The sequence below is a fragment of the Syngnathus floridae genome, chromosome 4, assembly GCF_059516105.1.
Source record: "Syngnathus floridae isolate MCC-2025c chromosome 4, RoL_Sflo_1.0, whole genome shotgun sequence".
Classification (NCBI taxonomy): Eukaryota; Metazoa; Chordata; class Actinopteri; order Syngnathiformes; family Syngnathidae; genus Syngnathus; species Syngnathus floridae.
The window spans coordinates 3,416,795-3,442,258 of record NC_142416.1 but is presented as its reverse complement, the minus strand read 5'-3'; the positions used below and the strand labels follow the sequence as shown (position 1 = coordinate 3,442,258).

At 44.7% G+C, this 25,464-nt stretch overlaps 1 protein-coding gene across 5 annotated transcripts in view; it reads left to right on the top strand.

Annotated features, from left to right (window-relative positions):
* The first annotated feature begins 9,030 nt into the window (after nt 1-9,030).
* Nucleotides 9,031-25,464, top strand: part of LOC148398589 (lysine-specific demethylase 2A-like) — a 170,199-nt gene continuing 153,765 nt past the window's right edge. Inside the window, exons 1-2 of one of the 5 annotated variants that reach the window (XM_088372317.1) lie at nt 9,031-9,388; nt 9,831-9,969. In XM_088372317.1, the coding sequence (XP_088228443.1) occupies nt 9,383-9,388; nt 9,831-9,969 (145 nt within the window). In that variant the 5' untranslated portion in view covers nt 9,031-9,382. The remainder of the gene's footprint in view (nt 9,389-9,830; nt 9,970-25,464) is intronic. The other 4 variants (XM_088372320.1, XM_088372319.1, XM_088372316.1 and 1 more) reach the window with 4 other exon arrangements.

Below are 25,464 nucleotides of genomic sequence, written 5' to 3'. Positions count from 1 at the left end.
CAAAATACTTCTTCACTGAAGTCCGATCAACGGCTGTATGTCTGATATGCCAAGAAGCTGTTGCGGTTTTTAAAGAGTACAATATCAGCCGTCACTTTGCCACAAAGCATGCAAACTATGCTAGCAAGCAGTCAACACAAGAACGGGCGGCTACTGCTCAGAGGTTGGCAGCTAATTTACAGTCAACAGAAGTTTTTTCACCGACAAACTGCAATTCAAGAGTCAAGTACCAAGGCAAGTTATTTGCTGGCATTCAAATTAGCAAAGGCTAGTAAGCCTTTCTCCGAAGGCGAGTTTTTGAAAGAGTGCATGGTAGAGACAGCAGGTCTCTTGTGTCCGGAGAGCAAAGCCAAGTTTGAAAAAATAAGTTTAGCACGCAGGACAGTGACTCGCCGCGTGGAACTGATTGACGAAGATATAGTCAGCGAGTTAAACAAAAAGGCGGAGTCCTTTAAGTTATATTCACTAGCACTGGAGGAAAGTAACGACATAAAAGACACTGCTCAGCTCCTAATTTTTATCCGAGGGATTAACGACAGTTTTGAGATAACCGAGGAGCTTTTGAGCATGGAATCACTGAAAGAGAAAACGCGAGGAGAGGACTTATATAAACAGGTGTCTGCTGTCATCGAGAGAATGAAGCTACCTTGGAGTAAACTTACCAATGTCAATCTTAGTCAAATTTAATGAAAACACTACACAAGTTGGATCATAGACTTGAAAGTTTTACAAGAATTGTATTTACTGTATTCCGATGCGATGCAGACAGCATGCAGTTCCATCTTGTTTACATTTTTGGTGGGGGTCCTTAATTCCGGTATGCGAATTGTCATTGGTTTATCAGCTAGAGGTGTCCAACGATATGCATGAGAAAACATTTCATGGCTGGCTGGCTGGCTGGCTGGATTTAATATTGGTTATAGAAATAACCATACTTCACACGGATCAATGCTTGCTTAAAACAAAGCATCACATTTTCTGTACATTATGTATACAACTTACAGAATGGTTTTGGGTTTAATATTTCATATTTGATGGATTTAATTTTGTCGTCTATTTTAGGTCTATGTGTAGACCTAAAATAGACGTCTGTTTTAGTTATTCTACAGACCTAAAATAGACATCTAAATTAGGTCTATGTGTAGACCTAATTTAGACGTCTATATTAGGTCTACGTGTAGACCTAATATGGAGTATGAAGCTGTTGGTGAGTCTGGTGGTGCGGGAGCGCAGGCTCCTGTACCTCTTCCCAGAGGGCAGTAGATCAAACAAAGTGTGAGCGGGGTGACTCACATCACTCACAATAACCTTGCGGGTGAGATGGGAGGTGTAAATGTCCTTCAGGGAGGGGAGTGAAGCACCAATAATCCTACCAGCTGTGTTCACTATGCGCTGCAGGGCCTTCATGTTGTATTCAGTGCAGCTTCCACTCCACACAGCGATACAACTGGAGAGGACACTCTCAATGGTGCCACGGTAGAATGTGGTCATGATGGCTGGTAGAGCACTTGCTCGCCTGAGTTTCTTCACCAGTGATGCAGTGTTGGTGGTCCAGGAGAGGTCTTCACTAATGTGCACCCCCAGGAATCTGGTGCTGCTCACTCTCTCCACCACAGCACTGTCGATGGTCAGTTAATATTTCATATTAAATTGATTTAAATTTGTCGTCTATATTAGGTCTATATACAGACCTAATTTAGACATCTATTTTAGGTCATATATAGACGTAATTTAGGCTGTCTATTTTAGGTCTATAAAATAACCTAAAATAGACAGCTATATCAGGTTACACAAATAATCAATTTATACGGATCAACAAGCTTGTTAAACACAAATCCAAACAACTTCTGTACATTATTTATGCAACTTACAGCTGGTTGAGACTTTAAAATTTCGAAATATGATCATATTTGATGTTTTTAATTTAGACGTCTATTTTAGGGCTATACCGAGATCAATTATAGACGTCTAAATTAGATCTCTACATAGACCAGACGTCTAATAGACATCTATGGCTGACAGGGTAATTAGCTGATGTATATATACATACAAACACTAGATATTATAATATCTAGGGTTTTTTGTCATCTGTCTGTAACGTCGTGTTTCTTTAGATGAACAAAACGGCTTTGAAAAGAGACCCAACGGAGGCAACGGAAAAAGTTCTCCAGCCTTATGGCAGGGAGCGCTAGTGAGCTCCAGTTCAAATTTCAGTTCAAACTGAGGAGCAGTCGCCAATTTATTTCCTTTTACATTCGTTTTTTTTTTTTTTTTTTTTTTTTACATTTCGTTTTACAATGGAGGATTACATATGCAAACTCAAACGATTTTCAACTATGGATTTTCGGTCAAAGCAGGAGGTCATCATTAAAGGAAGACCAACTCCGGAGTTAAAAGGTTTGATTCGGGCAACGGGACTTCGGAGCATGTCTTTTCAAACGGAGTGGTACGCACGATCGAAAACAAGTTTTTGATTCCATGTGCTTTATTGAGTGTTTTGATGTGTGAAGACTGCTGATATGGGATTTGAATTAAAATTGTTCAAATTAAATAATGAATAAGCTACTTTAGAGCAGCGTTACCCAACCTTTTTTGTGACACGGTTAGGTGTCGGACAAACCTCATCACACATCGCTGGAAGGGAAGATGATGGGGAACAGACAGACCAAATCGCAGACGAGTACAGAAAATAACAGCAACAAAGACTGGAGACAAGAACGATGAGAACAGAGACGACCGGGGAGTGAGAGGCAGACAGGACTTAAATACACGACAGGTAACGAGAGGCAGGTGACTGTGATTATATAGATTGTGAGGTGACACAGGAGGGGAAGGGTGACCCGAACGGAAACCATGGTAACATATACGCATAATAAAACAACCGGGGATGAGTCATAACATTATCTTGTTACAGTACTCTTCATTTTCTAACAATTTGGCATCAAATTTCCAATAGCCTCTCTGATATATTTTTTTGATGGCAGTTTCTAAAGTTAACATAATATAACAGTGATCTAATGATCTGTGCTTTGGACATTGAAACCTTTGTAGTTTGAAATATTATATTGTCAGTGCCCAACCAATAATCAATTCTGGATGAACAACTTCCATTCAGTTTGTCCCATGAGAATTATCTTATTCCCGAGTTCTTTCTCTCCATATATCTCTAAGATTATTAATTATCATAAAATTATTAATTACCAAATTATATTGGGGTTAAGCCATTTGTCCGGTTTATTTTACTGACATGTGTACTATAAAGTAAAGAGAAAAGACTCAGCAAACAGAAATCACAATGAGACAAGAATATTACCGTATTTGCCGGTGTACAGGTCGACTCGGTGTATAAGTCGACCCCCTAAAATTCGACGGAAATTTAAGATTTTATGATATATCCTTTGTATAAGTCGAGCTCAATTGTTGCATTATATTAAACTTCAAAATTCAATATGCGAAATTTATTGACGAAATGTGTTCAAATTCCGGGAGGCCGTGCGCATGCGGCTGTTTATAAGCACCGCGGAGGAGATCGCGGCCGGCGAGCTCGCGCACGCCGCCCGGCACCAACGGGAGGCCGGAAATAGCTCCAAGCCGAGCGGATCGGCACTTTATAAGCACCGCGGAGGAGATCGCGGCGCCTCATTGGACTTCCAGCGGCCGGCGAGCTCGCGCACCCGCCCGGCACATCCGGGAGGCCGTGCGCACGAGCCAAGTGGCCGAAAATAGCCCCCGCCGAGCGGATCGGCTGTTTATAAGCACCGCGGAGGTGGTCGCGGCGACTCATTGGACTTCCAGCGGCCGGCGAACTCGCGCACCCGCCCGGCACATCCGGGAGGCCGTGCGCACGAGCCAAGTGGCCGAAAATAGCCCCCGCCGAGCGGATCGGCTGTTTATAAGCACCGCGGAGGAGATCGCGGCGCCTCATTGGACTTCCAGCGGCCGGCGAGCTCGCGCACCCGCCCGGCACATCCGGGAGGCCGTGCGCACGAGCCAAGTGGCCGAAAATAGCCCCCGCCGAGCGGATCGGCTGTTTATAAGCACCGCGGAGGTGGTTGCGGCGCCTCATTCGACTTCCAGCGGGCCGCGCACTCGCGCACGCCGCCCGGTTCAAATTTTCTAAGTGCAACGCACAATGAGATGCATGAGAAACGGCCTTGGTTACCATCACATTTGAAGCGATGAATACGAAGTTAAATTTTATGACTTGGTGTATAAGTCGAGGTCGATTTTTTTCGGTCGATTTTGGATCGAAAAAGGTCGACCAATACACCGGCAAATACGGTAATTCAAATGTTCGCGTGGAGTGCAGTACAGATAGTTTACAACAATCTCACTACACTAAATATCTGTATGCACTCCTACTCTTTTTATTTGGATTTGTCCTACCCACAATGTGAGACAAAACCCCTAAGGGAGGGGGGAAAGCATGTGGGCTTTGTCTCGTAAGCAAAAATAAAGACAAAGTATTGCATACTTATATGGCAATGTCTGCAAAACAATTTAAGCAATCAGCATCTCTCTTTGTCTCTATGATAAAAACAGGAAACTTGACGTTTTCTTGCCGCTCCATCTGAGAGTGTAAAACTGTGGTCAGGCATGTTGTTTCTACGAATTGTCTCGGTAGACGTTCTCTTAGATTTCTCTTTTTGCAGAGTTGCAAGCTGGTAGCTGCGTCCTGCCTGACCCAGCCGTCACCTCTCCCGTGACCCAGCTGTAACCTTTCTTTTCTGTAGCACAACATAAAAAACAGCAAAGCCAAACAGCAAGCATATATTGCAGTAATATTGCAGTAAGAATTGATTAGAGAACACATGATAACATATATATATATATATATATATATATATATATATATATATATATATATATATATATGTATATATATATACATATATATATATATATATATATATATATGTATATACCTACACACATTTTTCTAACACCAGTCATCCGGGGTGATGTTCCAATATCCACTGCATATGACTTCATCATATATGCAGTAGAGACAACTTCTAAGTTCAGCTTTTCATCATTGCCTTATTTTGAGAGTCATTACTGCATCCATATACATTCAACAAAATCAAAAACTTTCTGCCACAGCTGCCAACCAGTGTACTTCTGTGTCAGTCCGATGTGTGATAACTTCACCAGGAATGTTGTTCAAACAAATAGCCACTCCTGCAGATCTTGATGAACAGTGGCTGAACAGTTTTTCTCCCCATTGATTGGACCAAAACAAAACATCTGCCTTTGTAGTGTGAGTCTTCAAGAGAGAGCAACAGCATATTTTTGTTAGTTTATACAAACGTTGATTGATCGATAGAACTTTATTTATCCCACAACGAGGAAATTCACATGTCACAGCAGCGCATATGAGTGCAAGAATAATACGAGTGCAAGCATCAAACAAGTGTCAGAATTTCAAAAAAAGGGTAAATAACAGACAAGGACAAACACAAGTGCTGCTAGAAGAGACGAAACACATTCATTTTATCAGGTGGCATGCATGACGTAAAGTCTGACAGCAGAGGGAATGAAGGACCTGCGGAACCGTTCCTTCCTACTCCGAGGGTGTAAAAGTCTGCTGCTAAAGGAGCTGCTCAGGGACCGCACAATCTCATGAATGGGGTGAAAGGTGTTGTCCATGATGGATTTAAGCTTAATCAACGTTCTCCTCTCACCCACAACCTCAATGGAGTCTGGGGGACAGCCCAGGACAGACCATCTTATTCAGTCTCCCCTGTCCCGTACATATACGTGTCAGACTGTTATACTTATCATGTCAATCAATGTGTAAATATTCCTATTAATTTATATAATTTATCATGTCAATCAATGTGTAAATACTCTTATTAGTTTATAGAAACATAGTTATTCAATCAGAACACTGACACAGCACACAGAGCTTGGTAACTTTCCATTACACATAAGGCACAGCTCAGTAATTCATGACACATAGACACAAAACATTCAGTAGATAACAGGACATTCAGAACAGAACAGAACAGATGTCTGCCTTATGAGGATTTGTTTTTACTTCTTTTCCCCTCCCTTTTCTTCTTTTAGCCTTGTGACCGGAACTATGACGTGGTTGTTTCATCTGCTAAAATGCATTGTGTACTGACTGCCGTAAAACAAAAAACCAACCAATAAAGAACCAGCTACCGTATTTATTCTAATTATCGCCCAGGGCGATAATTAGAGAAGGTTTATGTCCAACGGGGGGTGGGCGATTAATAGAGAACACTTTTTGTCCGATCGCCAAGGGGCACTGAAATGGGTGAAATATGTATATTTTCCTTATGTAGTGTTGGATTTTGTCCACAATTTAGGTATTGTGTTATCTGCGCCTCACTGCAAAAGCCATTGCCAATCACCTGCTATCCAATTTACTCACTGCGTGCTCGTTTGATTTCTTCAGATTTAGGAAAATGCTAAGACACTGAAGCAGAAATAAGACTTACACAGGTTGGTTGAGTTCAATCACAATTCTTGTTCAAAAAGCTCTGTCTTCAGGAAAGTACAATACAGCGCTGGGCCTTTAAAGAGCGGAAAGTCTCCATTCAGAAAAGGCAACATTCAACGTTTTTTGGTCAGCTTATAGTATTCAGTTGCACATGCCAGTGTGGACCGAGTTTGATGGGTGATGAGTCTTTGGGGCGGGGCAAGTTCGCAGGAGAGTCTGATTCCATGAGAGTGGGTGCTAGTTCGGTGAGAGCTGGTTCCGTGGGGTTGGGTGCTGATTATGGGCGATTCGATGTGTGGGGGCTGTTGTTTTCCTTTCCGTTTTTCAGCCTTGACGATCATCTTTGGCTGGGCTGTCTCCCTCTGGCACCTGCTGGTTTTATCTCCAAGTGACCTTCCTCATTTTCCTCCATTCTTGCACATACACTGTCTCACCTAATTCTTTCATCATTCTTTCAATTTTGTGATTTTGTACGAAATTATGTGAGCTTTTGGCTGTGACATCATTAATCTATTACTGTTCCCTTACTATGCAAAGTTTGTTCTTTTGATCTCCATGTACTTGCTTACGTCATCATATTCTTAGTTTAATCATGCTTTCAACCATATTTTTTCTTTGTTAAGCAAAATATTTCCCTCTGTCCAGAACGTTCAGTAGTAATCGAAAACTGGCGTCTAGCATTAGTCAAAACATAAGATACAATCAAGTACTGAACATTTTTAGACGACTTTGGCAGTGTCCGTGATTTAGAAAATCATCAGGCATGCATTAAACAGTGAGCAAAATGTCAGAAGAATTGAATTTAAATGCTGATTGATTGGGTTTTAATACAATGCAGATGGTCCAAACAGCGCCACTGCTTTGTGTAATCTCTGAGTCACATGGCAGAGTAAGAGAAAGGGTTTAGAGTACAGGTGTCAAACTCAAGGCCCGGGGGCCAGATACGGCCCACCACATCATTCTATGTGGCCCGCGAAGACAAATTGTGCATCAAATTCGTGTGTCATTACTAGAATTGCAAATTGTCTTCGCTTTTAATAATATATATTTTTTTTAAATATTTGACCAGTTTTTACTTGTCTGATTTGAAAACGAGTTATTTGTCAGTTTGTTTTGTAGCTTTTACTGTATATAGTAATATGAGGTGCTCATACATTTATTTAGGTTGACAGTCATAATGGCCCTCCGAAAGAAGCTATGACTACAATGGGGCCCGCGAAAGAAATGAGTTTGCCACCCCTGGTTTAGAGCCCTTTGACCCTGGTCACCTAGCGTGCATTCCTACTAAAGATCATAATAGTCACAAGCAAGACAGCCAGAATAAGCGGCAGCCATAGTAGTGTTTCAAAATAGTATTTTTATTGTTGTTTTTTTCTTCAAGATACCGCACAACAGTGGTCCACAGCCTTTTTGTATAAAAGTGATCAAGTCATCACATAAATCCCGAAAAAAATCTTATATAAGCCGCAGGGTTCAAAATTTTGGAAAGAAGTCGCGGCTTATAGTCCGGAAATTACGGTAATCCAATTCCATAGTAATGGCAGGGAATCATTCATGTATTGTTTAACATTCTCTCTGTTTCTTCTACCTCAGCTTTGAAAACCCTTCAAAATCAAACTGTCCATCATTATAGCTGTACTAAGTTCATCTTGTTTTTCCATTTTAATCATTTCACTGGTTCTTTTATATCAAACAAATTATTTTAGGTGCATTACCTGACATGTTTCGGTGGTTTCTTCCGCCTTCATCAGAGTGTCCATCATTATGTCGGTATAAGGCGGTACATTCAGTTATTTAGGACAATGTTTCCCAACCTTTTGTAATCCATGGCACATCTTTTCATTGGAAGAAATCTCAAGGCCCACCACCAACAAAAATCTGTAAGGTGTTATTAAAATTAGTTATATTACAATGAAAGATGTTGTGAACGTGCTATATAAATAAAGTCCTATTTCTATATATGTATATATATGGAGTGTAATAATTGAATAAAATAAATAAACAATATATTTTAAATTATATTTATTTTTTCAACAGTGATTAAAAAATGTTTTAGACAGTGGGATAAACTATTGAATGTGATTGCTATTAAAATTCATAAGAATCAAGATGACCTTGTTTGCTGTTTTAGACTAGCGCTATAAATTTAAAGACACTCTGCTGTTCTATATTTTTGCTGTTGCGATATCCACTGGCAGAGACAATCGATTCACACGGACTGTGGGTTATTATTGCCACCTGTCCCGGATTTTTATGGTCTTCCAGGAAAAAAAAAATTTGGAACACTAAGACCATGCCCGGGCGATCTATTTCATGCTAGCTGCTCCCTGTGCCCAGCGAAAATTCTCCTCAAATATGAAGGTAAAATCACATTAGGTGATCACGCTAACGCCCGTTCGTGGACCCTGTGGAAGTCACGAACGAGGCAGGACAACCATGTGCAACACGGAGTCTTTATTTAAGAAAAGGGCTGGAATGCCAGCAGAGGAGGTGCCGAGGCAAACTGACGAGCCGGTCAGCAAACTATCATGCCTCTGCTCCTCTGTGGCGCCGATCACCACGCGGAGTGGAGCTTGTCAACGTTTCCTCCTCCGAGCCTAGTGTGTCAGTTTTTGTTGACGTAACGCGTGTCTAAGTTCCGTAGTTTTCGCACGCTTGACATATGCTAAAACATGTAGTGCACTTCCCTGACGGGCGTAGAGTTTAAGTGCGAGAATTCGAACGGGGCCTCAGAGAGAAGAAGACGACGAAGAAGAAAAAGAGGAGGAGGAGGAGAAGAAGAAGAGAAGAAGGAGACGAGAAGAAGAAGACGCCGAGAAGAAGTAGACGAGAAATAGACGAAAAAGAAAAATACTGTAATACGTTAAGCAGCAGCAGAAGTAAACGACTATATCGAAAACATCTCGTGAAAACATGGGGGTAAGAATATCCAAGTATTAACTTTTATGCGCTGCGAACTTCCCAACAGCATAAATGAAAAATGCGGGCGTTTTTTGTACGTGCCATTTCATTGTAGATATTATGCCTGGATAACTATCGCAGCGTGAGCTATCAGCTTATGCACATAAACTATTTTACAAGTAGTACTCATTCTAAATGCTGCTGGAAAACCAAATTCCGCCTGGGATCAATAAAGTATCTCTCTCTCTCTCTCTCTCTCTCTCTCTCTCTCTCTCTCTCTCTCTCTCTCTCTCTCTCTCTCTCTCTCTCTCTCTCTCGTCACACATTTTTCAACCTTCTACTTCCCTTCGTCTGTTCGTCCGTCAAACACAATCAGTCCTCACACTCATCTTCCAAAACAGCAACATGGGCCGTAGCGTGAGGTCCAACCAATCTAACCAATATTTATTTGTCTCTTCAGCGGTCTGGTACCCGGCGGCGTTACCAAGAGGATGTCATCTCAGATGAAGAAATTGATGGAAGGAGAATGTTTAATCTTGAGGAGAAGGTTTCCAGCCAGAGATTCAACTCTGATCGTATAATTCGAATGCAAGGAAAAGGTAGAAACATTTCAGTTTGAGGCTTGTACCTGCTTAAGTTTAATCATTCAATATTTTTACATAAACGCTCATCAAGTTAATATAGTCTGCTCTCTCCATTCACATCTCAAATTGTTCCTGTGCAATACAATATGTGTACAGTGATCTCTCACCGCTCTGCCTGTTGCGGCTTCGCTATTTTGCGAGTTTGTACATGACGGGAGAACGTCGTTTAAATACACGCTGATGGAACGGAGCATGCATGTGAGCAAAATGCTGAGGACAAGCGCAGGAGGCGCAGCAGCCGGTCACGTGCAAGGGAAAAACACCAGGGTGCAGGAAGCGTTTTGGTGCGCTCACACCCTGCGGCCGTCTTTTGTGCTGGATGTGAAGTTTGAGTTTGGAGACAAGAAGGCGGTGGTCTGTCCAGCACTCAGCGACACACGTGGTCTTCGTGACTCATACGTTTTGCCTGTCCCTCTTCCTTACGATGACGTAGTCCACAAGATGTCAGTGCTTTGATAGGGGGAGCATCCATGATGTTCTGTTGTGGGTAAGGAGGTTTAAAGACTCTATTGTACAGGAGGCCGTGCTCTGTGCAGGTCTGGGGAGGTAGTAGGCTGTTGCTGTTGCCGACTCCATTCTTCCTGATCACGCTTTCCCAGGGGACGCTATCACGACCTACTCTCGCGTTAAAATCATCAAGAATGATAAGTTTGTCTGCGTGAGGAAAAGTGGAGATGACAGTGTTCAAGTCTTCATAAAATGTGTCCTTGGTCTCCTCTGGGTTGGTCATGGTGGGGGCATAGACGCTGACAATAGTGGTGGTGTGCTTCTGTTCATAAGAAAGGGGTAGTCTCAATGTCATAAGGCCATCATTCACGCAACCAACGATGACTTGACTGCAAAGCCTACTCCTGCCTCTCTTCTCTCTTCCACTCCAAAGGAAGATATATCCTGCACCTCATTCACAAAGTTTGCCCACTCCTGCCAGTCTGGTTTTGCTGAGTGCAGGAATGTCAATGTTATACATGGCGAGTTCACTTGCAATGCGCGCTGAGTGACCCTGGGGTCCTTCTGACTTGTCTCTGTCAAGAAGTGTGCGAACATTCCAGGTGGCAAGGGTCAGTGGTGTAATCCTTGTTTTCTTTGTTGTCTTGTTGTTTCGATCGCATGTGTAGGGTCCCTCTTGTTGCGGTAAACTCAGTAGTGATGGGTAGATGAGGCGTCATGAAGTTTCAACACATTGCCAAACTGTACTGATACTGTGTCGATACTGTGTCAGTGAGTGCTGACACCTGCTGGACCTTAAAAATCCCAAAGGCAACCTCGTTGACAGACAACTGACACTGATTTGATGACCTAGTATATACATTATTATAATTTAAGTACCGTAATTGCCGGACTATAAACCGCACCGGATTATAAATCGCACCAGCTAAAATTCAGGGATATTTCATTTTTTTTCTTACATAAGCCGCACCGGACTATAAGCCGCACATGCACACGAGTTTTTTACAAAGAAAGATAATACATAGAAAGCCTTTTTAACGTTTTAATAACATACTTGAACATGTCTTTCTAAACATTGCCTGTGACGCAGCAGTCATACCGCCGCAACGCGGAAGTGTGCACGCGAGTTATTAGCAAAGAAAGACTGGACACAGAAAGTTTTTATAAAGCCTTAATAACATACCTTAACATTTCTTTCCAAACACTGCCTGTGACGCGGCAGTAATACCGCAGCAACACGGAAGTAACAGCACTTACAGGGCTTGTTAAAAAAAAATACCAGTAAAAGTAAAAAAAAAGAGCCGTCTTCATCTTCCTCCTGTGCACTGAAACCATCGAAGTCTTCCTCCTTAGTGTCCGATTGGAATAGCGTTAGATATCCTTCGCCTCACACTTTCTCAGTCTCTCTTTCGTCGTCGGTTTTATGCATTTCTTCGAGTGTGAAGAGGTTCTGTTCATGCTAATCTTATTCATGCACGAAGCGCTAAATTACATTAAACTAGCGAGCGACACGTATAGCTTAAAAGCGGCATCATATGCATTTCTTTTATCCCCCATAATGACGGTTTGTGTATAAAAGCTTCCTGTCTTTGTGTGAATGCGGGTGTGTGGGTGATGCGCGAGACGATCACGTCTTCTTCGGCGCATTATTTCTTCTTCGTCTGTCTCGCTCTTGCCTCCTGCTAGAGCGCCCCCTGGAGACCGGAGGCCGTAAAAATCCATAAGTACGCTCCAGAGTAGACACAAGATAATGTCATCAACATCGACTGCCTTTGGCTTAAAAGCGGCATCATATGCATTTCTTTTGTCCCCCATGATGACGGTTTGTGTATAAAGGCTTCCTTTCAGTAATGACCGTCTTGACCGTCTTGATCGCGTGATGCGTGAAATGTAAACATGCATCACGCGCTGAGATAATCGGCGCATTATCTCTTCTTCGCCTGTCTCGCTCTTGCTTCCTGCTAGAGCGCCCCCTGGAGGCCGGAGGCCGTAAAAATCCATAAGTACGCCGCGCCGCCGTTTAAGGTTCAAAGTAACCTTCTGAATAAAATGCATTAAAAGTTCACATTCATTACAACTTGTTTTTGGTGAGCAAAATGTCAGAAGAATTGAATTTAAATGCTGATTGATTGGGTTTTAATACAATGCAGATGGTCCAAACAGCGCCACTGCTTTGTGTAATCTCTGAGTGATATGGCAGAGTAAAGTCCCAATGGAGAAAGGGTTTAGAGCACAGGTGTCAAACTCAAGGCCTGGGGGCCAGATACGGCCCGCCACATCATTCTATGTGGCCCGCGAAGACAAATTGTGCATCAAATTCGTGTGTCATTACTAGAATTGCAAATTGTCTTCACTTTTAATAATAGCTTTTTTTTTTTAAATATTTGACCAGTTTTTACTCGTCTGATTTGAAAACGAGTTATATGTCAGTTTGTTTTGTAGCTTTTACTGTATATAATAGTGTTAAGAGTAAAAGTGATCACGTCATCACAAAAATCACGAAAAAAATCTTATATAAGCCGCACCTGACTATAAGCCGCAGGGTCCAAAATTTTGGAAAAAAGTCACGTCTTATAGTCCGGAAATTACGGTACCGTATTTTTCGGTGTATAATTTGCGTTTTTTTTTTTTTTTTTTTTTTTTTTTTTATAGTTTGGGTGGGGCGCCGACTTATACTCAGGAGCGACTTATATGTGAAATGATTTACAAATTTTCAAAATTCAAAAATCCGCGATGTAGTGAAACCGCGATAAACGAACCGCGATGTTGCGAAGGATTACTCACTAATTTGAACTGCAACTGACGACATCAGCGGCACGATGCACACGTAGCGTTGTTTACATAAAGGACGGGGAATTTCGATCGATGGATTTAATGATTTGGAGTGACAGATGGTTTGTTAAAATTGTTGTTTATATTATAACTATTTGATATATAGTTTATGCAGTGATCCCTCGCTACTTCGCGTTTCGTTTATCGCGGCTTCACTACATCGTGGCTTTTTTTCCCCGCTTGTGCACTGTGATTAGTTTTTTACAAATTCTTATATAAAAAAACAATACATTTTTCCAACGTCTTGAAATTGAGCCTGTTGCGCTTTTTGAGCACAATTTCTCCAGCCGTTGAAAACACCCGCTCACACGGCACAGATGAGGCTGGAGTGCAGAGAAATTGCAACGCAAGCCGGAAGAGGTATGAGTAATGGGTCTTTTGATTGTCCCAGTATCTGATTGGATCCTGGGACCTGGCAATATTGCCTTCTGCCAGGTATCTTTGAACCTCCTGGATGGCATTGGCTGTGGCTCTTTTGCTTTGTCTGACCACTTCAATGTCCGGATATTGCCAAAGGTTATCTAAAAAACAATGAATTGGGATTTTAGTACATGATTTCCAAACAACAACAAACAAATAATGCAGAATAGCATGCCTGAAGTGGGTGCAGACAGCTGTTGTGAAGACGGTCCCGGCTGCGGCTCATTTGTGCTTCCGATTACTGACACATTCCGAGCGCAGTCTATTGATGGCTTCATTGCTCTTGGAGGAACTGCGGAACCTGAGTGATTTAAATCTGGGGTCTAGAAGCGTTGCTAGGGTCAAGACACTTAATGACTCCAGTTTGGAAGCAGTGTCTGTGACTCGACGCTTCAGGTGTTCATGCAGGTGTATGGCTGCCTGTGTGTGCAAGGTTGAAGCATTACACACTAGTGCAAGATATAGTATTTTCGTAATCGGGATGACCTTTGACCCTGACACTCGCCTCTCTTCAGACAACTCCACTGTCGCTTGATGGAAAGGAGCAAGCACAAGAAGTGTTTCTCCTATGATGATGAACTCATCAGCTGTAAGTGGAGTCAGTTTTTAAAGAGGCCAGAGATACCCACAATGCTTTACTCTCATCATGTAGCCTATTCAGCATTTCATAGGCGCTGTTCCAGTGTGTTGGCACCTCATTGATGAGTTTCAGGGTTGGTCGTCCCGTATGTTGCTGCACTTGAGCAAGCTTCTCCTTGACTGTAGTGCTCAATCGGAAGTATGTGACAATGTGCCTAGCTTTGTGTCTGATGGATGCAAGTGTGTGGATCTGATCACATGACTTCCTATTAAATTGAGCCTATGTGTAATGCAAATTGAGTGGCGAATGAAGAGCTGTCTAGTGGATGCAATCGTGTTTGGTGCTGCTTCGGTCACAAGACCCAATGATTGTCACACACACAAATGGGCGTGGTGAAATTTGTCTCTGCATTTAACCCATCAATTTATTTAACCTGCAGTGAGCAGCAGCGGTGCCGTGCTCGGGAATCATTTGGTGATCCATCCATCCATCCATCCATCTTCTTCCGCTTATCCGGGGTCGGGTCGCAGGGGCAGCAGCTTTAGGAGGGACTCCCAGACTTCCCTCTCCCCGGCCACTTCATCCAGCTCATCTCGGGGGATCCCAAGGCGTTCCCAGGCCAGCTGAGAGACATAGTCTCTCCAGCGCGTCCTGGGTCGTCCCCGGGGTCTCCTACCGGTGGGACATGCCCGGATCACCTCCCCAGGGAGGCGTCCAGGAGGCATCCTGATAAGATGCCCGAGCCACTTCATCTGCCTCCTCTCAACGTGGAGGAGTAGCGACTCTACTCCGAGTTTCTCCCAGATGACCGAGCTTCTCACCCTATCTCTAAGGGAGAGCCCGGACATCCTGCGGAGAAAACTCATTTCGGCCGCTTGTATCCGGGATCTCGTTCTTTCGGTCATGACCCATAGCTCGTGACCATAGGTGAGGGTAGGAGCGTAAATCGACCGGTAAATTTAGAGCTTTGCCTTTTGGCTCAGCTCTCTCTTACCACAACAAACCGGTACAGGGTCCGCATTACTGCCGACGCTGCACCGATCCGCCTGTCGATCTCGCGCTCCATCCTCCCCTCACTCGTGAACTAGACTCCAAGATACTTGAACTCCTCCACTTGGGGCAGGATCTCATCCCCGATCCGGAGAGGGCATATCTTTTCCAATCGAGGACCATGGACTCGGATTTGGAGGTGCTGACCTTCATCCCAACCGCTTCACACTCGGCTGCGAACCGTTCCAGCGAGAGCTGGAGATCACGGCCTGAAGAAGCCAACAGCACCACGTCATCTGCAAAAAGCAGAGATGTGATTCTGAGGTCCCCAAACCGGACCCCCTCAACGCCTCGGCTGCGCCTAGAAATTCTGTCTATAAAAATTATGAACAGAATCGGTGACAAAGGGCAGCCTTGGCGAAGTCCAACCCTCACTGGGAATGAATCCGACTTACTGCCGGAAATGCGGACCAGACTCTGGCATCGGTGACACAGGGACCAAACCGCCCTTATCAGTTGGCTCGGCACCCCGTACTCCCGAAGCACCCTCCACAGAACCTCCCGAGGGACACGGTCGAACGCCTTCTCCAAGTCCACAAAACACATGTGGACTGGTTGGGCGAACTCCCATGCACCCTCGAGGATCCTGCCGAGGGTGTAGAGCTGGTCCACTGTTCCGCGGCCAGGACGAAAGCCACACTGCTCCTCCTGAATCCGAGGTTCGACCTCCCAACCGACCCTCCTCTCCAGCACCCCTGAATAGACCTTACCGGGGAGGCTGAGGAGTGTGATTCCCCTGTAATTGGAACACACCCTCCGGTCCCCCTTCTTAAAGAGGGGAACCACCACTCCAGTCTGCCAATCCAGAGGCACTGTCCCCGATGTCCATGCAATGTTGTAGAGGCGTGTCAGCCATGACAGCCCCACAACATCCAGAGCCTTTAAGAACTCCGGGCGGATCTCATCCACCCCCGGGGCCTTGCCACCGAGGAGTTTTTTAACTACCTCAGTGACTTCGACCCCAGAGATTGGAGAATCCGCCTCAGAGTCTCCAGGCCCTGCTTCCTCAATGGAAGGCTTGTAGGTGGAATTGAGGAGGTCTTCGAAGTATTCTCCCCACCGACTCACGACGTCCCGAGTCGAGGTCAGCAGCACGCCATCCCTACTGTAAACAGTGTTGACGTTGCACTGCTTCCCCCTCCTGAGACGCCGGATGGTGGACCAGAATTTCCTCGAAGCCGTTTGGCCTCGCCAAACTCCTCCCACGCCCGGGTTTTTGCCTCAGCAACCGCCAAAGCCACGTTCCGCTTGGCCATCCGGTACCTGTCAGCTGCCTCTGGAGTCCCGCAGGCCAAAACGGCCCGATAGGACTCCTTCTTCAGCTTGACGGCATCCCTTACCGCCTGTGTCCACCAGCGGGTTCGAGGATTGCCGCCACGACAGGCACCAACGACCTTACGGCCACAGCTTCGGTCGGCCGCCTCAGCAATGGAGGCGCGGAACATGGTTCACTCAGACTCAATGTCCCCCGCCTCCCCCGGGACGTGGGAAAAGCTCTGCCGGAGGTGGGAGTTGAAGCTCTTCCTGACAGGAGATTCTGCCAAACGTTCCCAGCAGACCCTCACAGAGCGTTTGGGTCTGCCAGGTCGGACCTGCATCTTCCCCCACCATCGGAGCCAACCCACCACCAGGTGGTGATCAGTTGACAGCTCCGCCCCTCTCTTCACCCGAGTGTCCATAACATGCGGCCGCAAATCCGATGACACGACTACAAAGTCGATCGTCGAACTGCGGCCTAGGTTGTCCTGGTGCCAAGTGCACACATGGACACCCTTATGTTTGAACATGGTGTTCATTATTGAAAATCCGTGTCGAGCACAGAAGTCCAATAATAGAACACTGCTCGGGTTCAGATCGGGGGGGGGGGCGTTCCTCCCAATCATGCCCTTCCAAGTCTCACTGTCATTGCCCACGTGAGCGTTGAAGTCACCCAGTAGAACGATGGAGTCCCCAGAAGGAGCGCTCTCCAGCACTTCCTCCAGGGACTCCAAGAAGGGTGGGTACTCTGAGCTACCGTTTGGTGCATAGACACAAACAACAGTCAGGACCTGTCCCCCCACCCGAAGGCGGAGGGAGGCTACCCTCCCGTTCACCGGGGTCAACCCCAATGTGCAGGCGCCCAGCCGGGGGGCAATAAGTATACCCACACCTGCTCGACGCCTCTCACCGTGGGCAACTCCAGAGTGGAAGAGAGTCCAGCCCCTCTCGAGAGGGCTTGTACCGGAACCCAAACTGTGCGTGGAGGCTAGTCCGAATATATCTAGTCGGAATTTTTCTGCCTCGCACACCAGCTTGGGCTCCTTTCCAGCCAGAGAGGTGACATTCCATGTCCCAAGAGCCAGCTTCTGCAGCCGGGGATCAGACCGCCAAGGTCCCTGCCTTTGCCCGCCGCTCAGCTCACACTGCACCCGACCCCTTTAGCCCCTCCCACAGGTGGTGAGCCCATGGGAAGGGGGACCCACGTTTCCTTTTCGGGCTGTGCCCGGCCGGGCCCCATTGGCGAAGGCCGGGACACCAGACGCTCGCCTTCGAGCCCCGCCTCCATGCCTGGCTCCAGAGGGGGGCCCCGGTGACACGCGTCCGGGCGAGGGAAAACGAAGTCCATTTATTTTACTCATCATAAGGGGCTTCTGTGAGCCGTGCTTTGTCTGGCCCCTCACCTAGGACCCGTTTGCCATGGATGACCCTACCAGGGGCATGAAGCCCCTGACAACATGGCTCCTAGGATCATAGGGGCACGCAAACCCCTCCACCACGATAAGGTGACGACTCACGGAGGGGCATTTGGTGATCTAACCCCCCAATTCCAACCCTTAATGCTGAGTGCCAAGCAGGGAGGCAATGGGTCCCAATTTTATAGTCTTTGGTATGACCCGGCCGGGGTTTGAACCCACAACCTTCCAGTCTCAGGGCGGACACTCTACCACTAGGTCACTGAGCTATTTACTTTACTGGTTATGGCCCAGTCCTCTGTCATCCCCCTTTTGACTTGGGCCAAATTGTGAGCAGTGTGACTTTGTTGAAAGTATTGCACACCCAAAACAGATGTACACAACTGCATTTTCTCATTAATGTAGTGACAGGTAAGAGCCAAGATGAAACAACATGGAAATTAAAACAAATACCTTATTATTATTATTATTATATATATTATATATATATTTTATATAATATACAGGACTGTCTCAGAAAATTTGAATATTGTGATAAAGTTCTTTATTTTCTGTAATGCAATTAAAAACACAAAAATGTCAAATTCTGGATTCATTACAAATCAACTGAAATATTGCAAGCCTTTTATTATTTTAATATTGCTGATTATGGCATACACCTTAAGAAAACTCAAATATCCTATCTCAAAATATTAAAATATCATGAAAAAGTATGTGGCGGCTCGGTGGCGCACTGGGTAGCACGTCCGCCTCACAGTTAGGAGGGTGCGGGTTCGATTCCACCTCCGGCCCTCCCTGTTTGGAGTTTGCATGTTCTCCCCGGGCCCGTGTGGGTTTCCTCCCACATTCCAAAAACATGCTTGGTAGGCCGATTGAAGACTCCAAATTGTCCCTAGGTGTGAGTGTGAGTGCGATTGGTTGTCTGTCTCTGTGTGCCCTGCGATTGGCTGGCAACCAGTTCAGGGTGTCCCCCGCCTACTGCCCGATGACGGCTGGGATAGGCTCCAGCACGCCCGCGACCCCCGTGGGGACTAAGCGGTTCAGAAAATGGATGGATGGATGGATGGGAAAAAGTATGTAAACTAGTAGGGTATTCAACTAATCACTTGAATGGTCTAATTAACTCGAAACACCTGCAAGGGTTTCCTGAGTCTTGAAAAACACTCAGCTTGGTTCAGAAAACTAAATCACAAGTATGGGGAAGACTGCTGATCTCACTGCTGTGCAGAGGACCTTCTGCCCACAGTGCCAAAACCACCAGTAAATGGTGTACTGACCATGGCATTACTCTCCTCGATTGGCCTGCCAATTCCCCTGACCTGAACCCCATTGGAGAATTTGTGGGGTATTGTAAAGAAGAAGCTGAAAAACACCAGACCCAACAATGCAAATGAGCTCAAGGCCGCTATTGAAGCATCCTGGGCATCCATAACACCTCAGCAATGCCACAGGCTGATTGCCTCAATGCCATGCCGCATTGGTTGCAGTCATCTGTGCAAAAGGATTCCCAACCAAGTACTGAGTGCATTAATGGACATTTTCAAATGTTTGATTTTGTTTAGCTATTTTAAATCTTTTTTTATACTTGGTCTGAGGAAATATTGTAATATTTTGAGATAGGATATTTGAGTTTTCTTAAGCTGTAAGCCATAATCAGCAATATTAAAATAATAAAAGGCTTGCAATATTTCAGTTGACTTGTAATGAATCCAGAATGTCTGACATTTTTGTTTTTTTAATTGCATTACAGAAAATAAAGAACTTCATCACAATATTCCAATTTTCTGAGACAGTCCTGTATATTATTTATATTATATGAGATCAGAATGGTCCCACATAGCAGAAACCTTTTGTTTGACTTGGGGCTGCTCCATAATTCTTGATGACTTCGAGGATCAACTGCGAAAGATCAGATATGTTTTTGGCAGATGCATCCTGTTGACAGATGTGCTGCCTTTAACAGAGGTTTGGCACTCTTCCTTGACAGGCAATACTGCTGCTGTTTCGGTTATGTGACTTTCTAAAAGTAATGCGCGCACCGACACAGGACTTCGCTCTATAAGCTCCACACATGCGATGATGCGTCGGTGTTGTCCGACCCATCACTAGTAAACTGACTAGGATTGGTGAAGCAGGCAATGTTTGGGACACCTTTAATAGTCCGCTCCTGATGCCTGGTGCGTTCCTAAATAGGGCTGCTCAGACAGCTGCCAAAATCCACTGCTGCTTTGGTTCCGTGAATAGCGACCTATGGCCTTAGCCGCTTGTGCGCAGGTTTGCGGCTATGACTGCCAGTCATGCCGCCTGTCGCCACTGGACTTGGGAAAAGGATTTGATGGAGGATGATAAGATGACTTTCGCGATGACTTGTCTTAAAGTGAGAAAGAGTTGCACATCTCGTCGACCTCACTCACTCGCCCAAATCCATCTGGGTCCAGCAGCAAGATGTGGTCGAGACGGCAGGCGACAGAGTTGGGTGCAGTGGATGACCGTGGTTTCCTATGTGTTTCGCCAAGCTCTCTGTATTCCACGATGCATTGCTGGCACTCGCCTTTCTGCTCGTTGAATCAGGTGGTTTCCTCCGCGCAGTCCATCGAGTCCAGTCTTTACATGCAGGGAAACAAACCCTAGAGCTGAGAATCGAGGATCCAGCAGCTCACCAGCTGTTCTTCCAGTATGTTCGCAAGACAGCAGACTCGTGGGTGCCCGAACATCGAGCTGCCTGCACAAGCTCAAGAAGCTCGCCTACTGCCCATGGGGAGGGGTTTACAAAGCCTTAACATAGTGTATAGGACATAAATAACATACAATTTCTATTTCACATATCTTCGTTTATTGTGGGTGGTTTTGGAACGCATCTCCAAGGCATTACTTTATATGTATCTGCACACACAAATCCCTCGTTTATCGCGGCAGATGCGTTCCAGAACCACCTGCAAAAATACAAAATCCGCAAAGTAGAAATGGTATACAGTATTTCCTCGTTTAGCACGGATAATTGGTTCCAAGACCTCCCGCGAAATCTGAAAATCCGTGAAGTAGTGTCACCATCTCCTTTATCATCATCATCGGTTTAAAGTCCGTTTTCCAGGCGCCGCTGGGTTGGACTGGGTTCTTGATATGGCTTTCTTCCACCAGGAACGGTCCATGGCCATCTCGTGGTTGATGCCGAGTGCAAATGACGTACAAAAATGTTTTTGTATCAATAAATGTACATTAAGCAATATAAGTGCATATGTTATCATTAGAACATTAACTAATAGTTTCAAACATGTAAATACTAAATTAATATGTAGTATAAATGATATATAGAAAATAATGTATAAATAAGATACGTCTGTGTGCGTGTGTAACATGTACCAACCGGATTCGGTTGAAGTTGAGAAATTGTGTAAAATGTAAATAAAACCAAAATACAATGATTTGAAAATCATTCTCAACTTATATTCAATTGAATACACTACAAAGACAACATATTTAATGCTCAAACTCATAAACTTTACTTTATTTTTCATATAATAATTAATTTAGATCTTCATGGCTGCAACACGTGCAGTAGAAGTTGGGAAAGGGCATGTTTACCGCTTCGTTACATCACCTTTTCTTTTAATAACATTCAATAAACGTTTTGGAAGAGAGGAGACTAATTCTATTAGCTTCTCATGTCGAATTCTTTCCCATTCTTGCATGATTAACCGCTTGAGTCTTTCAACAGTCCGGGGTCTTCCCTGTCGTATTTTACGCTTCATAATGCGCCACACATTTTCAATGGGAGACAGGTCTGGACTGCAAGCGGGCCAGGGGAGAACCTGGACTCTTTTACTTCGAAGCCACGCTGTTGTAACACGTGCAGAATGTGGCTTGGCATTATCTTGCTGAAATAAGCAGCGGCGTCCATGAAAAAGATGTCGCTTGCATGGCAGCATGTGTTGCTCCAAAATCTGTATTTACTTTTCAGCATTTATGTTGTCGTCACAGGAATACAAGTCACCCATGCCATGGGATATAATGCACCCCCATACCATCACAGATGCTGGCTTTTGAACTTTGCATTGATGGTCCGCTTCCTCTTTGGTCCAGAGGACATGACGTCCAGTGTTTCCAAAAACAATTTGAAAAGTGGACTCATCAGACCACAAAACACTTTTCCATTGTGCATCAGTCCATCTTAGATGAGCTCGGGCCCAGAGAACCCGGTGACGTTTCTGGATGTTGTTCATAAACAGCTTTTGCTTTGCACTGTAGAGTTTTAACCTGCACTTACTGATGTAGTGACAGACTGTATTTACTGACAGTGGTTTTCTGAAGTTTTCCTGAGCCCATTTGGTGATATCCGTTACACACTCACGTTGGTTTTTAAGGCAGTGCCGTCTGAAGGATCGAAGGTCACGGTCATTCAGTCTTGGTTTCCGGCCGTGGCGCTTACGTGCAGTGATTTCACGAGATTCTCTGAACATTTTAATGATATTATGGACCGTAGATATTGAAATCCCTAAATTCCTTGCAATTTTGCTTTGAGAAATGTTGTTCTTAAACTGTTCAACTATTTTCTCACGCAGTTGTGGACAAAGTGGTGAACCTCACCCCATCCTTGCTTGTGAATGACTGAACATGTTTGGGGAGGCTGCTTTTATACATAATTATGGTACCCACCTTTCCCAATTAGTCAAATCAGGCGCTTGCGTGTGTTGGCTCATATATTGAGCTCTTGATTTGTGAAATAAAGAGCCGATTACCAAACCCACGTCTTGCCTGGTACTTTGGTAAAGCTACAATATAGTTATACACCAGATCTGTGGAATGATTGGGGCCTCAGCTGATGATGAGGCTGACGTCAGTGGCGCACGTCGGTCCGGAATCGACAGCTGTCTTTTTTTTTTTTTTTTTTTTGACACAGAGAATGAATATTCCGGTGGATTTAATGATTTGGAGTGACACGGATGGTTTGTTAAAATTGTTGTTTATATTACATTTATTTGATATATCTAGTCTGATGTCAGCAGCCCACGTAGTCCGGCGTCAACAGCTGTGTATTTTTTTTCTTTTTTTTTTTAAATAAATATTCCAATGGATTTAATGATTTAGAGCAGGGGTCACCAACACGGTGCCCGCGGGAACCAGGTTGCCCGTGAGGACCGCATGAGTTGCCTGCAGGACTGTTCTAAAATTAGCTCAAATAGCGGCACTTGTCAGTGAGCTGCATCTATTTATTTTACAGTCAAACCTCGGTTTTCGAACGTCCCGGTTCTCAAACAAATCGGAATTCTTACAAGAAATTCGAGATTTTTTTGCTTCAGTTGTCGAACAAAATTCTGAGGTCGAACCTCGTGAGATGAGCCGGGAGGACCCGAGAAAACCCGACCGCGCGGCCCGGATGCCGACTGACTCCGTTGTTATTGTATTTTCATTACTTTGAGGATTGTATTAACCCCTAATCATGCCTCCAAAGAAAGCAAGTGGGAGCAGTAAAGCCATCCTAAAACACAGACGCTCTTAAAGCAATGCGACAGTGAGCGCCCGGCGCGCTGCGGTTGCGCGATCGGACCAAATTAAGCTCCCTGCGCACTGAGGTCCACTTAAATTTTAGAAAGTACATCAGGACTTAAAAAATATTTTCTAAATTTTAGCGACGGCTCTGTCACAATAATGCGACCAGCGCGGTGCAGTTGCGCGATGGGTGACACTACAGTTGCGCGTTCGGCGGTGCGCTGTTGTTGCACAATTGGACTAATATGCGCAAACGAAAAAATGCTTAAAAAAGGCGGTTTTTTTTTTGTCTTGAAACGGATTAAAATTGTTTCCATTATTTGTAATGGATTGATTGAACATATGTTGATCCCCGGGGGTGGGGAAATTTCAGGCCCCAGCAGTATCCATACCACAGAGCGGGTATACAAAAGACACACAGATGGCATGAGCGCAACTCAATAGGCTCTCATAAGGCTGCCACACAACGGCGCCACAGAGAAAGCCAAAAAGTGCGAAAGATAAAAGCCATCAAAGCAAAGCAAAAAGACAAAGGAAAAAAAGTAACAGTGGCCAACCAGAACCCCTCAATATCAGAGAACACCCCAAAACACACTAAATAGCCTCCACGGGGCCCATAGACAGGTGTAAGGGCAGTCCAGTTCAACGGCGCCCAATGGACCGTAGTCGTGAATCGGTGAAAACATCACAAAGCAGGCAAACGTGTGAGCAGCGTCCTGGGCACCGAGCCGGGGCACGTGCAGATGGTCACCACGGGGCTAGTACGGCGGATGTCGTTGGCTCCGACGAGCACGAGGGAGTGGACTCCCCACAGGGGTCGCGGCTGCGAGGCCAAGGCGAAGGACCCGGTCAGCACCGGCCGGATAAGCAGGAAGCCGTTGTAGAGTTACGCCGGTCTTGACCGATGTGCGCAGCTGTCCCGGTCCCAGGGAAAAAAAAAAAATCCGATCCAAAGCGATACCGAGGTGCGGTAGAAGGCACCAGCATCGCCGAATGGACAAAAAGACAGAAAGAAAAAGGAGAAAAGAAGGAAATAAAGAGAAAAAGAGAGAACAAAAAAAAAATTGATTCGGAATTCGACCGATTCGCTTCTCAAACCGCCTTCTGGAACGGATTGTGGTCAAAAACCAAGGTTTGAATGTATTTTTGCTATTCTTGTTAAAATCACACTTACATGTGAACTGGAAATCACAATAATAACACACAGTGAAAGCCAAATTGAGCAAATTGGCTATTTCAGAAGTGTGTGTCAAACTGGTAGCCCTTTGCCTTAATCAGTACCCAGGAAGTAGCTCTCGGTTTAAGAAAGGTTGGTGACCCCTGATTTAGAGTGTCACAGTTGGTTTGTTAAAATTGTTCTTTATATTACATTTATCTGATATATCTAGTCTGACGTCAGCGGCGCACGCAGTCTTTCCGGCGTCAACAGCCGTGTGTGTGTGTGTGTGTGTGCGTGTGCGCGTATGTGTGTTTTTTTTTATTTTTTTTAAGTGACACAAAACAAAGATTCCGTTGGATTTAAAGATTTGGAGTGACACGGATGGTTTGATAAAATTGTTGTTTAGATTATTGTTATTTCATACATAGTGTATATATTGTTATATGGGCCTGTAGAAAAAATTTAACTGCAACGCGCCGCTGACGTCAGACTTGTTTACATAAAGGAGGACGAACTCGATCGATGGCTTTAATGATTTGGAGTGACACAGATGGTTTGATAAAGGTGTTATTTATGTTATAGTTATTTGAATAAGTGTTATTGTTACATCAGGCCTGTTCAAAGTCAAAGTCTCCTTTATTGTCAATTCCTCCGCATGTCAAGACACACAAAGAGATCGAAATTACGTTTCTCACTATCCCAGGGTGACAAGACAGAGTTCACAACGCACATACAAGTAAACAACAGAGGAAAAAGCTTCTCGTTTGTGTTTGTCACGTTAGCATACCGTATTGTTTAGCCTG